Source organism: Nerophis ophidion, linkage group LG08, assembly GCF_033978795.1.
Source record: "Nerophis ophidion isolate RoL-2023_Sa linkage group LG08, RoL_Noph_v1.0, whole genome shotgun sequence".
NCBI lineage: Eukaryota > Metazoa > Chordata > Actinopteri > Syngnathiformes > Syngnathidae > Nerophis > Nerophis ophidion.
In genome coordinates, this window is record NC_084618.1 from 62922025 (window position 1) to 62937993 (window position 15969).

The window sequence follows — 15969 nt, forward strand, 5'->3', positions numbered from 1 at the left end:
TCATTTAGAGCACGCCGGCTCACCCGGAACAGTCAGGCTTCGCAACGGACGCGTTGAAATGCGTCTGTGTATGACTGGGCATGACGGACGGGGGGGTGACCTTGATGTCAGGGGTCAAGTCAGAGAAGAATCTTGGCTCTCTGGCAGAGATTCATCTGCTAGAGGCACCATCACCAGGTGCGGGAAAATGTCTGACATTCCAGGAGTTCTGCCATCATTAGAAGTAATGGAACCCATCTGATTGACCCACTAAAGCATTGCAATGAATGTGACAATGAATGGAAAAAGACGCTTCTGATGGAACATCTACTAGTAATCCTACTAGGATTTAGCCAATGGAACTATTTCTCCTGTGTTAACTCAGCAAACACCCTTTTATTTGATGTGGTGTTTTGTGTGTTTGGGGTCTGTCAGCCCGCCAGGACATGAGCGTGGAAATGGACGGACGTCATTGCTTCCTGGCTGTTGAGGGAATAGCGTCGAGTCAAGCAAGCTAGGAGCAGGGACAGGAACATGAGTGAGAACAGGCCTTCTAAACAAAACAATGGCAGGCTGTTAAGACATCGGTTTACAGCCTTTGTCCAGGGTGTTCGGTAAACAATCAGACAAATCTAAGCTGGGGCGTAAGCGGGTTGCTTGGGGTCGGAAGGGGTGGTGCAGGCGGTGTCAATCTCTACCCCTTCCCTTTCTTCTCAAATTGTTTTTTTCTGAAGTTTTATGAGCGGGGGGCTCGGGCCAGTTAAGAAGCAGTAAAACGTCCTCAGATGTTGATGACTTTTCAAGCATGTGCGACTGCAGCTGTGACAGGCTCTGCGCTGGGATTTGGGTCGCCTTTTAACTGACGTGTGTTTATCTGAGCCTCTTGTGTGGAAACAGCGAATGTTTGTTTGCTGCTATTGACCATATTAAGAGGCACTCGGCGCGCTCATTTTTATGACTTCATCACAGCAATCCAGTGCATGGACGTTTTTTACGGGGCATCTGGAATGAAGAAAGTCAACACTAAGTGCGATGTGAGATTGACTGGTTGAATGGATTACTAATCAACCTTGAAACTTAGATGTAATGATGCAAATCCATGTCACTAAATTTTAGTGAGATTGTAGCTGATTAAAGCAATCAGGCAGTTTTTGCTTCTTTGCAAAAATGACTGGACATTCATTATTTTGAGTGACACATGCAGAGCAGTATCCACTATTTATAAAGGAATAAGATGTACGCACATTATAGAGTGGAACGTTTCCCAAAATCTATGTTTCGGATGTTATTAAGGTTTTTGGTTCTTTTTAACACATCAGAATACCACATATCCTAATAATCCCCCATTTCCATTTATCAGTTGTGGTTCTTACAGACATATTTGATCAAATAAAATGTCAAAATGGCTCATAGAGCTCTGACCCTTGAATTGAATGCACACATCCTGACACTGACTGATATATCCCTGGACAATTTTGCCCATTATGACAAACCAAAGCAAAATAATGTTGCTACATAATTATGCACCAGTAAACTTAAAATGCTGTCATGTATAAGAAATCACACACAAGGATGCATGAGCTATTATTTCAAAACGATCTGCCACACTGTATAATATCAGAATATCTCAAGTTATCATTAACTTAGCAATAAGATGTTTAAGATGCTACAATCTCCGGCATCGTTGGTTGTGTGTACAACAACACGGGACATCTGGAATGACTGGCTAGCATTAGCATTAGCACAATATATTTATGTGCTTTTCAATTGGCTTCTGGACAAGTAGTCATAAAATTTATAAGAAAAAAAAAAAGCATATTGCCTGACACACACAAGTCATTTTGGAACAGTTTGGATGTTTGGAGTAAAAGATGAGTTGTGTAGTTTTTACGCATTTTTGTTTGAGGTGGCTGCTTCGAGGTCTGAGTGACAAGAGTCAGGCAGCTCCCCCGAGAAGTGTGCAGGGCAGCTGGATAAAGTCTTGTTCACTCAAAGTTTATATATGTATGTAAAGTTTTAAGCAAGATTGGTTGAAAAATATTCTTGACCATTGTCTAATGATTATAAAACTTTGAACACACACACACACACATATATATATATACAAACCCCGTTTCCATATGAGTTGGGAAATTGTGTTAGATGTAAATATAAACGGAATACAATGATTTGCAAATCATATTCAACCCATATTCAGTTGAATATGCTACAAAGACAACATATTTGATGTTCAAACAGATAAACCTTTTTTTTGTGCAAATAATCATTAACTTTAGAATTTGATGCCAACAACATGGACAAAAAAGTTGGGAAAGGAATGCACCCACAGGTGTGCAGGCTAATTGGGAACAGGTGGGTGCCATGATAGGGTATAAAAACAGCTTCCCAAAAAATGCTCAGTCTTTCACAAGAAAGGATGGGAAGAGGTACACCCCTTTGTCCACAGTTGCGTGAGCAAATAGTCAAACAGTTTAAGAACAACGTTTCTCAAAGTGCAACTGCAAGGAATTTAGGGATTTCAACATCTACGGTCCATAATATCATCAAAAGGTTCAGAGAATCTGGAGAAATCACTCCACGTAAGTGGCATGGCCGGAAACCAACATTGAATGACCGTGACCTTCGATCCCTCAGACGGCACTGTATCAAAAACCGACATCAATCTCTAAAGGATATCACCACATGGGCTCAGGAACACTTCAGAAAACCACTGTCACTAAATACAGTTCGTCGCTACATCTGTAAGTGCAAGTTAAAGCTCTACTATGCAAAGCGAATACCATTTATCAACAGCATCCAGAAACGCCGCCGGCTTCTCTGGGCCCGAGATCATCTAAGATGGACTGATGCAAAATGGAAAAGTGTTCTGTGGTCTGACGAGTCCACATTTCAAATTGTTTTTAGGAAACAAAAGATAGTCACGAAAATAAAATGTGAGGTGGGTGACTGAATACCCCAATGTAAAGTATTTTTTGCAATTTATAACAAAAATATGTTTATACAGTTGCTCACACAGTTTCATGTGAATTATATTGCCCGGGTATTGCGTCAAATCAAGTTCCTTGTGGTCAACGATCACCAGCTCAACGTGAATGCTTTGGGTCCCATAAATCTATTTTATATTTTGTAAGACATTGTACTCTAAAGGCCTAGCCATGTGCTTAAATGCCATTGTCTACCCACGCTTATACTATTGCGAAAGTCGGTGCAAGCATCTGTCCTGCCCTGCGGGTTGATAATTGGGTACAATGTTTCAGGCAAAAACAGGATTGTCTCTTATAGGCACATCTGATTTGAACCAGTCATAGCCTCTAAATTTTGAAAACACCTGTATTTTATTGTCAAAATTCCACTTCAGATGTGACACTCGCCCCCGATCAAGCATACCACCACCTTTCACCTCCATCTTACACAGACATGTGGTACTAAAAGAAATAGATACATGGGCCAGGCCAAAAGGAAAAGACAAAGGCTTTACACACAAATTGGAGCTGAGGTAGAGAAGGTTGTGGTGTATTGCCCTGATGAGTCATGAAGCAAACCATTCCGTAATCTATAATATCCGTCACATTTGGCACATGTGAAAGAAAGTGATGAATTGTTTACCTCTTGATTGCGATACTTTCATAAAGCACAAATAACAATGTCATGATGATGAATGGGTGTATGTGTTAAAGACAGATATTGCAGGAAATGAAAAAGTTCTACCAAAGTTGCACAGAATTGAGGTAAAACACCAACAGTACGATACTTCTGGGGTACACTCGCAAAACCTCTTAAGCACAGGGCTGCAGCAAAAAGTTAGGACTGGGGGCCACAATTGGTCTGTCGAGTTGTTTGGTTTCAAAGGGTAGCTTTCAAAATTTAATACATATTCATACTGACCTCTTTAGGGGTGTCCCAACGTTTGTATCGGATTTCGATGCCATATCGGCAAAAAATACAAGTATGGGATTATATTGGCTTGTATGTAAAATCTCTGATACAAACAGTCCTGCTTTGTGTTTACTTGTGCATAGTTGGACAGCCAATTAATATCTAAAAGTCCCCCAATGTGCACAAAAGAAAGGTAAACATGCTAAGCTTTAGAGCAAGGGTGGCCACACTTTTTCTGCAGGCAAGCTACTTTTCAATTGACCAAGTCGAGAAGACCTACCTCATTCATATTTATAATTTACATTTATGTATTTATGAAAGAGACATTTTTTGTTAAAAAGTTAATGGTGTTTAATGATAATACAAGCATGTTTAACACATGTTGATTCCTTTCTTTCATGAAGACAAGAATATAAGTTGGTGTATTACCTGATTCTGATGACTTGCATTCATTGGAATCAGACAGTGGTGCTGATAACGTCCACATTTTCAAATGGAGGAGAAAAAACGTCCTCCTTTCTGTCCAATACCACATGAAAGTGGTTGGATTTGGAATCTCATTTGTCCAACTTGCATACTCGTTTTTAAACACTTTGTTATGAGAGTAGCACATGTGTGTGTGGTCCTTTAATGTGTTACAGCAGGTGAGTGACGTCAGTGAGTGTGTGAGCGAGAGAGGAGAGGGAGCGGTCGCTGAGGGCGGGGGAGTGGCTAGTGTTTTTGTGTGGGATATTCTACTGTGTGCAAGACGTAAATAAAAAGCCACGATTTGCAACTAATTGCTGGACTAGTCATTTTGCCCTGGAGTCCGGAATTGTGAAGACCCACTGCCGGATAAAGTGAAGGGTGTTGCCCCGAGAATCCATTGGCCCTGGAGAAGTGTCTCCCCTGCGCTCCTTGACTACGGTCTAGGCGCAGGAAGCAGGAAAGGTGCAACAACTTTATAAGAAATACTTTGGCATCAAACTCCGTAGCTTGCTAGCTTGTGCAGGCTAGCTTTCTGAGACTCTTATTTTGTTAGCACAGGCAGGATGAAGCAGGTCTTTTATGGTGAAGACAGGAACTGTGCAGTCGGTCTTTAGAGTTTTGACAGCAGGTACGGCCCAAGAGTCTGTTGAAATAAAAAGTGTTTCTCTCTGTCCTGTCAGTGATTTTTTTCTTGATAATGAGCTCGCAGCAGCCAGCGTCATCTCACAAGATCCTCGGGTGCCGAGAATGTCAAACAACTGACGAAAGTGAAGTCTTGGTGAAGATTGATGATTGCTCATTTTTTTGTCTATTATTTTAATGCCTGGCTTGCGATCGACTGACACACCCTCCGCAAACGACCGGTAGCTCGCGAGCAACGTAATGCCCACCCCTGCTTTAGAGTACTAGGAACTAGCAGATACACAGCAGCTAAGCAGAAAATTACACACAAGTTATATATTTGTTATAAGTGTCCTTAAATTAAATATATTTCAGTCTAAAACAACATATTTGTCAATATAAACAGTTTTTAAGGCAGAATGTTTTCAGGCAGAAGCATATTAGAAACTATACAATAACAAATGCGACAGCATCAATCAATTTATTACGTCATCAACTTATTTAATGAATTATTGTGGCCACGAGTGGTGACAAAAAACAATTACCACTTCACTTCAACTTAAAAAACAGCATGTATCCATTCAAGAGAGTTAATAGTACAAAGGTAACTGCTTTTCATACAGACTATTGTGTTCAGTGACTAATTTCAAAATAAAAGTATGTATTATTCTTGCTGATATCAAATTGGGTTACTATCAGTGTTGGCCACTACTCAAGGGTTCAATGTTTGTGTTGTATCGGAAGTGAAAAAGTTAGACTTAGTTACAAAGTTAGGTACAGCCCTAAAGCTCACACCTACTACTTGCCATTTATCACTGTCATTTGTACTAATTAAAACACCTTTGTATTTAAATTTAAGCCATTTGTGATTTGCACTTAAAATACCTTGGCACATTTTCACCTTTACCCTTAAAAAGGGAAAAAATTTGGGCAACCCTGCTTCAGTGTACCATTTATGCTGTGAATAGGGTAAAGATCTACACTACGATGACCTGATTGCATACATTTAAATACAGATATCCTCTGAATTAAATACAATACCAGTGAAGTTGGCACATTGTGTAAATTGTAAATAAAAACAGATTACAATGATTTGCAAATCCTTTTCAACCTATATTCAATTGAACACACTGCAAAGACAAGATAATTAACGTTCAAACTGGTAAACTTCCTTTTTTGCAAATATTAGCTCATTTAGAATTGAATCCCTGCAACATGTTTCAAAAGAGCTGGCACAAGTAGAAAAAAAGACAGAGAAAGTTGAGGAATGCTCATCAAACACTTATTTGTATCATCCAACATGTGAGCTGGCTAATCGGGAACAGGTTTGATTGGGTATAAAAGCAGCTCAGTCATTCACAAACAAGGATGGGGCGAGGGTCACCATTTGGTGAACAAATGCATGAGCAAATTGTGGAACAGTTTAAGAACAACATTTCTCAATGAGCTATTGCAAGGAATTTAGGGATTTCACTTTCTACAGTCAGTAATATCATCAAAAGGTTCAGAGAATCTGGAGAAATCACTGCTCACAACCAGCAAGGCTGAAAACCAACATTGAATGCCCGTGACCTTTGAACCCTCAGGTGGCACTGCATCAAAAACCCACATCGGCGTATAAAGGATATCACCACATTGGCTCAGGAACACTTAAAAAAAACGCTGCCAGTAACTACAGTCTCTCACTACACCCGTAAGTGCAAGTTAAAACTGTACTATGCAAACCAAAAGCCATTTATCAACAACCCCCAGAAACGCCGCTGGTTTCGCTGGGCCCAAGCTCATCTAAGATGGACTGATGTAAAGTGGAGAAGTGTTCTGTGGTCTGACGAGACCACATTTCAACATTTCTTTGGAAACTGTGGACGTTGTCTTCCGGATCACAGAGGAAAAAAAACATCCCGATTATTATAGGCGCAAAGTTCAAAAGCCAGCATGGTATTGGAGTGTATTAGTGCCCAAGGCATGTGTAACTTACAGGTCTGTGAGGGCACCATTATTGCTGAAATGTAGATACAGGTTTTGGAGCTACCGTACATATGTTGCCATCCAAGCAACGTCTTTTCCATGGACACCCCTGCTTATTTCAGCAAGACAATGCCAAGCCACCTTCTGCACGTGTTACAACAGCATGGCTTTGTAGCAAAAGAGTGCGGGTTTTGGACTGGCCTGCCTGTAGCCCAGACCTGTCTCGTATTGAAAATGTGTGGCGCATTATGGAGCGTCAAATACCACAACAGAGACTCCAGACTGTTGAACAACTGAAGCTGTACATCGACCAAGAATGGGAAATAATTCCACCTAAATAGCTTAAAAATTTGGTCTCTTCAGTTCCCAAACGTTTACTGAGTATTGTTGAAAGGAAAGGCCATGTAAAAAAGTGGTAAAAAAGACCCTGTGACAACTTTTTTGCCATTAAATTCTAAGTTAATGATTATTTGCAAAAAAAAAATAAAGTTTCCAAGTTCGAACATTAAATATATTGTCTTTGCAGTGTACTCAATTGAATATCATCTGAAAAGGATTTGCAAATCTTGTTATTCAGTTATTATTTACGATTTACACAATGTGCCAATTTCACTGGTTTTTAGTTTTGTAATCCATTTTGAAAAATGTCAACCTTTAAAAATAAGTTGTCAAGTCCTGCAATTCATGCCGCGACAGTTTTCTTGACATTTTCAACAAATCTTCAACTTTTCCCAATTCTAAAATTATGCACAAAGTTCCGTGGTGAGTCAGTATTATAAATCTTATTGTAAAATGCAGGTTATACCTTATGTTGTGGTTAGTGAGTTTAGTAGCACCGACATATTATTGCACAGTAATGACAACCAGTCAAATCCATGATAACACACGACATGATTGGACAGTACATACCTTTGCAGGCCTTGCGGTGAGAGATGGGTCGGGCCATGTCTCGGTAGAAGCCCTCCTTGCAGTAGTGGCAATGGCGTCCCGCGGTGTTGTGGCGGCAGTTCATGCACACGCCCCCGCTCTTCCTCCCAGACAGCTTGTACAGCTCCATGTTGAAACGACAGCGGCGGGCGTGCAGGTTGCAGTTACACGCTGCAGGGGGGACAAGAAGTTAACGAGAGCACCTGGACATATGAACAATGAGCAGTTCCTTTACTACGATATAAAGTAAACCTAGTATGAGTTTGGCTGCACTCTCCTGAGCTCATCCCTCAAAATTATATTTGCAGAGCTCATTTCTTCTATTTCATAATTTATGAATCCGGTCTGTCGGTTATTAATCACTGCAAAGAGACATGTTAATCCGGCCATTCACATATGAATAAATACTCCCAACGTCCTATTAAAGGAAGCAGCTTGCACGTCTAGATGAGGTGAGCCAGGATATATGGGACATGAGACGTGAGGCGCTCTGTCCCAGTTAAAACTTGATATCCGACTGGTTCACTGGCTATTTTTTTAACGTTAAACGGTCAACTTAACTCTTCACATTGCGCTGCTGTTAAAAAACCTGCTTCTCTTTGCGTAGCAGAGTGTGATTTAGGTGTCCTGAAGGTTATTGTGGCACTAATGAATATTGGATTCTTATATTGCTTATCTGCCTATACAGTTGGGCCTGATTTACCACGATCCAAACACCACACGTCAAACAGCATGTGCAAAAAAAGCCCCAAAAAACAGCATGTACTCTGAGTGGGTGTGTTGCGTGTGATCTACTAAGACTCAGTGTGTTATCATGCTCTCACCTGTGCACAACTGGCGGCACACATCTAAAATGTGTAACACCTTTTCACAATCGCAAACAAAAACATATGCACACTGGCACTTAATTTGAATGACTCAAACACAAGAAAATGCACAATGAAATATTTTTTTCATGTAAGAGATATATTATAGTAATACACAGTATTTCCTAAATTTAAAAAAACAAACATGAAAAAAAAAATGCAAGCAGACACCAAAACGCATCAATTGAAATGTTTATCATCCCCATAAGTCATCCAGCAGCAACGAAATTATAAAATAGCTGAATAGACGATAAATCTAACATTTTTTATTTCTGACTGTTTAAAATGTTGAACAAACAAGTATGACATAGAATGCTCATCGTCCATTACCTGTCTGTGCAGCGCAATCACTGATTGTGTGTGGAACTGTCAGTTTGCATATCTATCTGACACGTGCAAAATAAAACACAAATAATGGCCGCAAAACATTGATGAGTGTTGATAAACCAAATTGTTCTTACTGAATGATAAGTTTCAACAGCGAAGCAAGCCCCGCATAGGCTGTGCAGAGAACTGCTAGGGCCCAGTTGAATTGCTGTGTTTTTCCTCTGTGTTTGGACGCCTTTTTGAAGCCCTTAGCAGGCATGAAAAGTCCCCATATTTTACAGCGTGTAAGGGATGGTGAAATTTTTTATATTTTGCAGGTCCTGAAAAATTAAATTTCAAAATTGTCCCAGTAGCGCCACCTTCAAAATTCTAAAAAAAAAAAAAAAAAACCCTCGTATCAGTTTCACATGTCAACATGAACATTTTAGGAGTTGTCTATCATGACGGGACGCACATTATTTTTAGGATTCCATGCCTGAAATCGAACAAGAAGTCAGCCATCTTGGTTTTTGTCTTCCATTTTTCAGCAAAAAAAAGGGGTCACACTTTAATGAACTCTTCGTGGGGACTTCGACCAAATGTGTTGTGGTTAATATTACACATACTGCACATATAGGCAATGATAAATTTGCAAACCAATTTTTCCTACCCCATAAGATGTGGGCGTGGTATGGTGCCCAACATTGTTCTGAAACGTTAATTTGGGTCCAGAAAATTGGAATTATTTGGTAGAAACAATGATGATGACGACACTCAGTGCCCAATAGGTCAGTATCTGTTCCTTAGCGGTGAAAACTGCCCTACGCCGTCACCATACTTTCATTTTTTTGCACTTTAGGGGATCAGAGATGGCTACTAAACTGATGGGTGATGATAAAAATCACAGGATGTGGGCGTGGCATGGCGCCAAACTTTGATCTGATGGTTCGCCACACAACACAAAACATTAATAACTCTGTTTCACAAGTTCAGAAATTGATCCTAATTGCTGTAAATGATAACAGTTTGAAGTGGCTTTATTAATTTTTTTTTACCAGGGCCTAAGAGCAAACCCGCATGGGCGATGCAGCGCACCGCAAGGGCCCTATTGAAATTGATGTGTTTTTTTCTTCTAAACAATTTGCAACTTTTTGAAGTCTTTAACATGCATGAAAAGTCCCCATACTTCGCAGAAGCGTCAGGTATGGCGAAAAATTTTATATTTTGGGGGTTCGGAAATTTTGATGGCGGGTCAGGGCATCGGTAAGGACGTGATCGCAAGGATCATGTGTGCCGGCCGACTCGCGTAAACCCCATGGTGCAACGGGGGCGAGGGCCCTTTCAACGCTGCTCACAGTTGTAATGATATCTGCATCTTTTCCTTCCATTATTGTGGGCGTTTTGATGTTCAGCATATATTTTGTATATTATGACGACGCCTTCTTCTACTAACCTAACAGACGCAATCCACTTTGCCCACGTTTAGTAAATGGTAAAGGGTAAATGGGTTGTACTTGTATAGCACTTTTCTACCCCTTTTTAAAGGAGCCCAAAGCGCTTTGACAGTATTTCCACATTCGCCCATACACACACTGACGGTGGGAGCTGCCATGCAAGGTGCTCACCAGGGCCCATCAGGAGCAAGGGTGAAGTGTCTTGCCCAAGGACACAACGGACGTGACTAGGATGGTAAAAGGTGGGGATTGAACCGGTAACCCTCAGATTGCTGGCACAGCCACTCTACCAACTTCGCCACACCTTGTAGATCAGCTTTGTTTAGTTTTAGTACACACAAACCTTTAATAAATGAGGCCCTTGATGAAATATACCACCAAAAACCCCAAAAACTACCAAAACCATTGTCAGGGCGATTATTTTCGTAGTCGACTAGTCAGCAATTGCTTTCACGATCTGTCAACGAGACAAACCGAGATTGCTTGCGGTCTGTACACATATGATTATGACGCCGAGTCCTCGACATGATTTGAACTGATTTTTAAAACTTATTATAGGAAATTAAATTGTAACACAATAAACCTAAATTATTGAGAAACAAAAGGTTTTACTTTATTACATAAAGTATTTGCTGTAACCACAGTAAGTAATATATCAACAAACCTAAAAAGCAGGATGTAGTCAATCAATCAATCAATGTTTACTTATATAGCCCTAAATCACTAGTGTCTCAAAGGGCTGCACAAACCACAACACAAACCACTACGACATCCTTGGTAGGCCCACATAAGGGCAAGGAAAACTCACAGTAGTGTAAACATCACATCGAGTACGACAATTCTAGTGTACTCAATTCTATTGTACAAAGTCTATGAGCACAAACTGATGAAGGCGAAACGTCTTCTAAGACAAACCAAACAGTCCAGTTGCTATCGATTGAATGCCCTGAGATTACAATGACCTGGATGAACGAGAACATCCATAGACAGTCCAACAATTAATTTGATCTAATACTAGATTAATTAGCTGCAATAATTTCCGCAAAGGAACAAAAGTGTAAAGATGAATATCTGTGCGGTCTATAGAGTCAAATTTTTTGTTGACAACGAAACATTTTTGTCGATTAATTCTTATAAATAATGGTGATTAATCATTGCAGCCCTAATGCCAAGCCAAATAAAATATTCTGTATATTTCTAAGATTACCAGACAACATTAAGTCTTGGTATGGTTAGTCAGAATATTATCTGGTCATTTTATAGAGTGGTGTCATGACCAATAAAAGTAATGACAGCTATACTATTCTAATCATTACAAGCCAGTATAGAACAAGAATGACTTAGAGGTACAGATTTTTACTTTAGATCTGAAATCACAAGAGCCTTGCATGAAATCCACAAATAGAAAAAGGTAGCCTGTCACCAGGCTCGGGGAAATGAGGCCCGTGTTTACCTAGATCTCTGATCAGGGAAAAAAAGGGGGAGGCACATTCCCAGACTGTCTCCCAATTCCATGTGACCATGCTACCGCCAAATTGTTTTGGAATTCAGACGCTAATCAAATACCGGTTTGAATATGAATAAAAACTCAGGCTCAGTCACGCTCAGTCATTGGGACTGACCTTTGCTGCCCCATTCTTTAACAGATATTCAAAAGCATTTCGTTGCGTGACATTAGGATGCCAAGGAGTTAATGATATATATTTAGGTGCAGGTAGAGTACTGTTTTTTTGATCACGCAAACACGCAGAGCAAAATGCAAACATGCTCGCAGCTGCGAGCATTTGGAACCGTTAACACCCTGTCACAGAACTTGAAAGTGATGGATCACGTTTTGCATGTGCAGCTGAAGAACCGACGGCCCTCTTATGGCATCTTGTTGATTTACTGCCGTGCAACAAGATCGGCCAACAAAGTAAGACGAGGCATGTTCAAGTGTGGAGAATGTTAAGAAAGCTCCGGAATCTAATCTTTTGAGTGTTTCAACACATGTGGCGGGGATGGTTGTGACAGCTTAAAAAAATTGCCAGACACTTAATGACAAACTAAAGCGAGAAGTGGATGAAATAACGCACACACATTGCCTGTATGTGATGTACAAGCACATCTATCTCTGAGATGTAGTTGTCAACACAATCCTGGAATGTTTATGGGCTTGTTTTTAAGTGCTTGTGCACAAAAAATACACTTTGGACAACCCCACGCCATGATTAAAGTTTGCCGAGGAGGATTTGTTTTTTACAGGACAAAACATTTTGTTCACTTTTGTCTTTACATTGTTTTCAAAAGTGACTATATATTTTTTTTATTCTACTTTAGCTTGTTATTATTGAATGCATTTGACATAACTATTAATCAATCAATGAATCAAAGTTAGATTTATTCAGCCCTTAATCACAAATGTCTCAAAGGGCTGCACAAGCCACAACGACATCCTCGGCAGAGATCCCACATCAGGACAAGAAAAAACTCTACCCAATGGGAATAATGAGAAACCTTGGAAGGGAACTCAGGCTTTGGCTAAGACTACAAAATTATATGGACATAAAGTGCCACCTCTCTATGGGTTTGAATAGGTTAGGGATATTTAAAAATACATACATTTTATTTTTATGTACATCTTTTTAAATAATAACTAAGGCTGTCACATTTGACAAGTAAACACATGTGATTCATCACCAAAAATATTGCATTAATCATGTATCAATACAGATTAATCACCCAATTAATTTTGACCCCACATTCTCCTTTACTTTAACCGTAGATGGTTAACCGAAAGGCTGTGCGGGTTTTTCTGCGGTCAGTGATCAGGTCAAAGCATACGCCTGCACAAAGATGAGTGAAAACATTGACTGGTGTGCTTTGTGACACATTTCGCTTCAAAATAAATCCCATCAGGATTTTAGAAAATACTGTTACCACATTGTCAACAAACTTTAAAAATAAATAAATAAATGTATATATATATGTATATATTATATATATATATATATATATATATATATATATATATATATATATATATATATATATATATATATATATATATATATATATATATACATATATATATATATATATATATATATATATATACACACACACACAATGTGTATGACATTCTGATAGTAACACTGCATTTGTATGAAAATATTGGGGTGTATATTAAAATAATTTAAATCTTCAGAGCACGTAAGTTACTGTGATGAATCTTGATTAACATGAATCATTTGACAGCACTAATAATTCCATGTTATCTCAATGTATACTTAATTTCTTTAATTGTATCTTGTGTGATATTTATTTATTTTTATGATAATATTTTAATTCATGTTTGATATTATTTTTTTCTTCAAAGCATCTCTGAGTGGGTAAAAATACCCTATGGTTTGGAGCTACAAGTATAGCAACACCTTGAAGCACTTGGGTATACCCAACCTGACACTAGGAAAATCCCCACACAATTAAGCTTTACTAAATGCCTTGTTTCATTGACACAAATATTTTCCAAATGCTGTAAAACATGTTGAGTTTGAGAGTGCTAAGACGCTTCAAAATAGCTCTGGTGTTGTCTAGGTAATCGCACAACAAACACGCTGCACACTTGGAAAACCATTTTTAGTATGTGAGAAAAAATATGTGCATATCAAGATAAAAAGCAACACATTGAGTTATGACTAAATTACCACTTTGATCAACTACAAGCCAACTTTCTTTTCTGCACTTTTTTTCGTTTTAGAGTCTAGAATACAATATGACATGCCAGGTAACACGGTGATTCAAAAACAGCACAGTGGTCTATTGTAGCTCTCTAAACAGGTGCTCAAAGCCAGCTCACAGGGCCTACTGTCAGGGGTGCTCCATGACAAACAGTGCCTGTGGAAGATGCAACAAAGGCAATCCAAATGCGTTTGTGACCGACCACTCTTCACTGTCCATTTGATAGAATAAATCTACTCTTTACCTCCACCAAAGCCTAAACCGCTAATTCCAGCCAATTGATTTTGGAAACCTGCGTAACCTCCTTTACTTAAAATCCCATGACGAACACTGGTCTTTGAAGAGGAGAGGACCACTCTCTGACCACCATCTTTCCTCTCTGGGTCCATGCAGGTTGTGATGCAGACACCCCCTGTGTTACTCTCTGCATGCCCAAACAGGTTCTTGTGCTGGCTGCTGCCATTGTGTTTGTTTGTGTGTGTGCACGCGTGTGCGTGTGCGTTCTCCTTGCTGCTCCAGCCACCTGCTCAGGGCACCAGGGCAACACCCGGTTAATTAGCTCCTTGTCAGAGTCAGGGCACGAGACAGTGTGCTCAAACACACATGCAATATACAAAATATGAATGAAATTATCTATGTGGTCATTCAGCAAATGACACACAAACCTTTGTTTGGGATACCGTTGTGAAAATAACCTAACAAAAACCCTAAAATAAAAGAGTAAAAAAATTATATATATATATATATATACACATATATATATATATACATATATATACACATACATATATACACACACACACACACACACACACACACACACACACCGTATTTTTCAGACTATAATTCGCAGTTTTTTTCATAGTTTGGCCAGGGGTGCGACTTATACTCAGGAGCGACTTATGTGTAAAATTATTAACACACTACCGTAAAATATCAAATCACATTATTTAGCTCATTCACGTAAGAGACTAGACGTATAAGATTTCATGGGATTTAGTTATCAGGAGTAACAGATTTTTTGGTAAACGTATAGCATGTTCTATATGTTATAGTTATTTGAATGACTCTTACCATAATGTTACGTAAACATAGCAGGCACGTTCTCAGTTGGTTATTTATGCGTCATATAACGTACACTTATTCAGCCTGTTGTTCACTATTCTTTATTTATTTTAAATTGCCTTTCAAATGTCTATTCTTGGTGTTGGGTTTTATCAAATAAATGTTCCCAAAAACGTGACTTATACTCCAGTGCGACTTATGTGTTTTTTTCCTTCTTTATTATGCATTTTCGGCAGTTGCAACTTATACTCCGGAGCGACTTATACTCCGAAAAATATGGTGTGTGTATATGATATATATATATATGTATATATATATATATATATATATATATATATACACACACACACACACATTTATTAGGGGTGTAACAGTACATGTATTTTTATTGAACCGTACGAGTTTCCACACGAACATATGAAGTAGCCGCCTATGCTAAAGTCTTAATAAGCTGTTCTGCGTTTCTGCTTCCGTCTCCTACACAGCACCCAGCATTGTCCTACCCACACAACCATCTGATTGGTTACAACCGTAGCTGTAACAGCCAATCAGCAGTGCGTATTCAGAGCGATAACAACCAATCAGCAGTGCAACTCAGTATTCTTCTTCCTCCACACACGACGAGTAAGTTTATACCAAAAGTTCTATTTTGGTTTCATCTGACCACATATACATTCTCTCAATCCTCTGCTGTATCATCCATATATCCATTTTGGTAT

The 15969-nt window shown here is 39.2% G+C and overlaps 1 protein-coding gene across 4 annotated transcripts in view; it reads right to left on the reverse strand.

The window, feature by feature from the left end:
• The window catches only part of ntn2 (netrin 2), an 89669-nt gene that overhangs the window by 23130 nt on the left and 50570 nt on the right, over positions 1–15969 (reverse strand). For all 4 annotated transcript variants that reach the window (XM_061909319.1, XM_061909318.1, XM_061909320.1 and 1 more), the window contains one exon: positions 7822–8010. In XM_061909319.1, coding sequence (XP_061765303.1) covers positions 7822–8010 — 189 coding nt within the window. The remainder of the gene's footprint in view (positions 1–7821; positions 8011–15969) is intronic.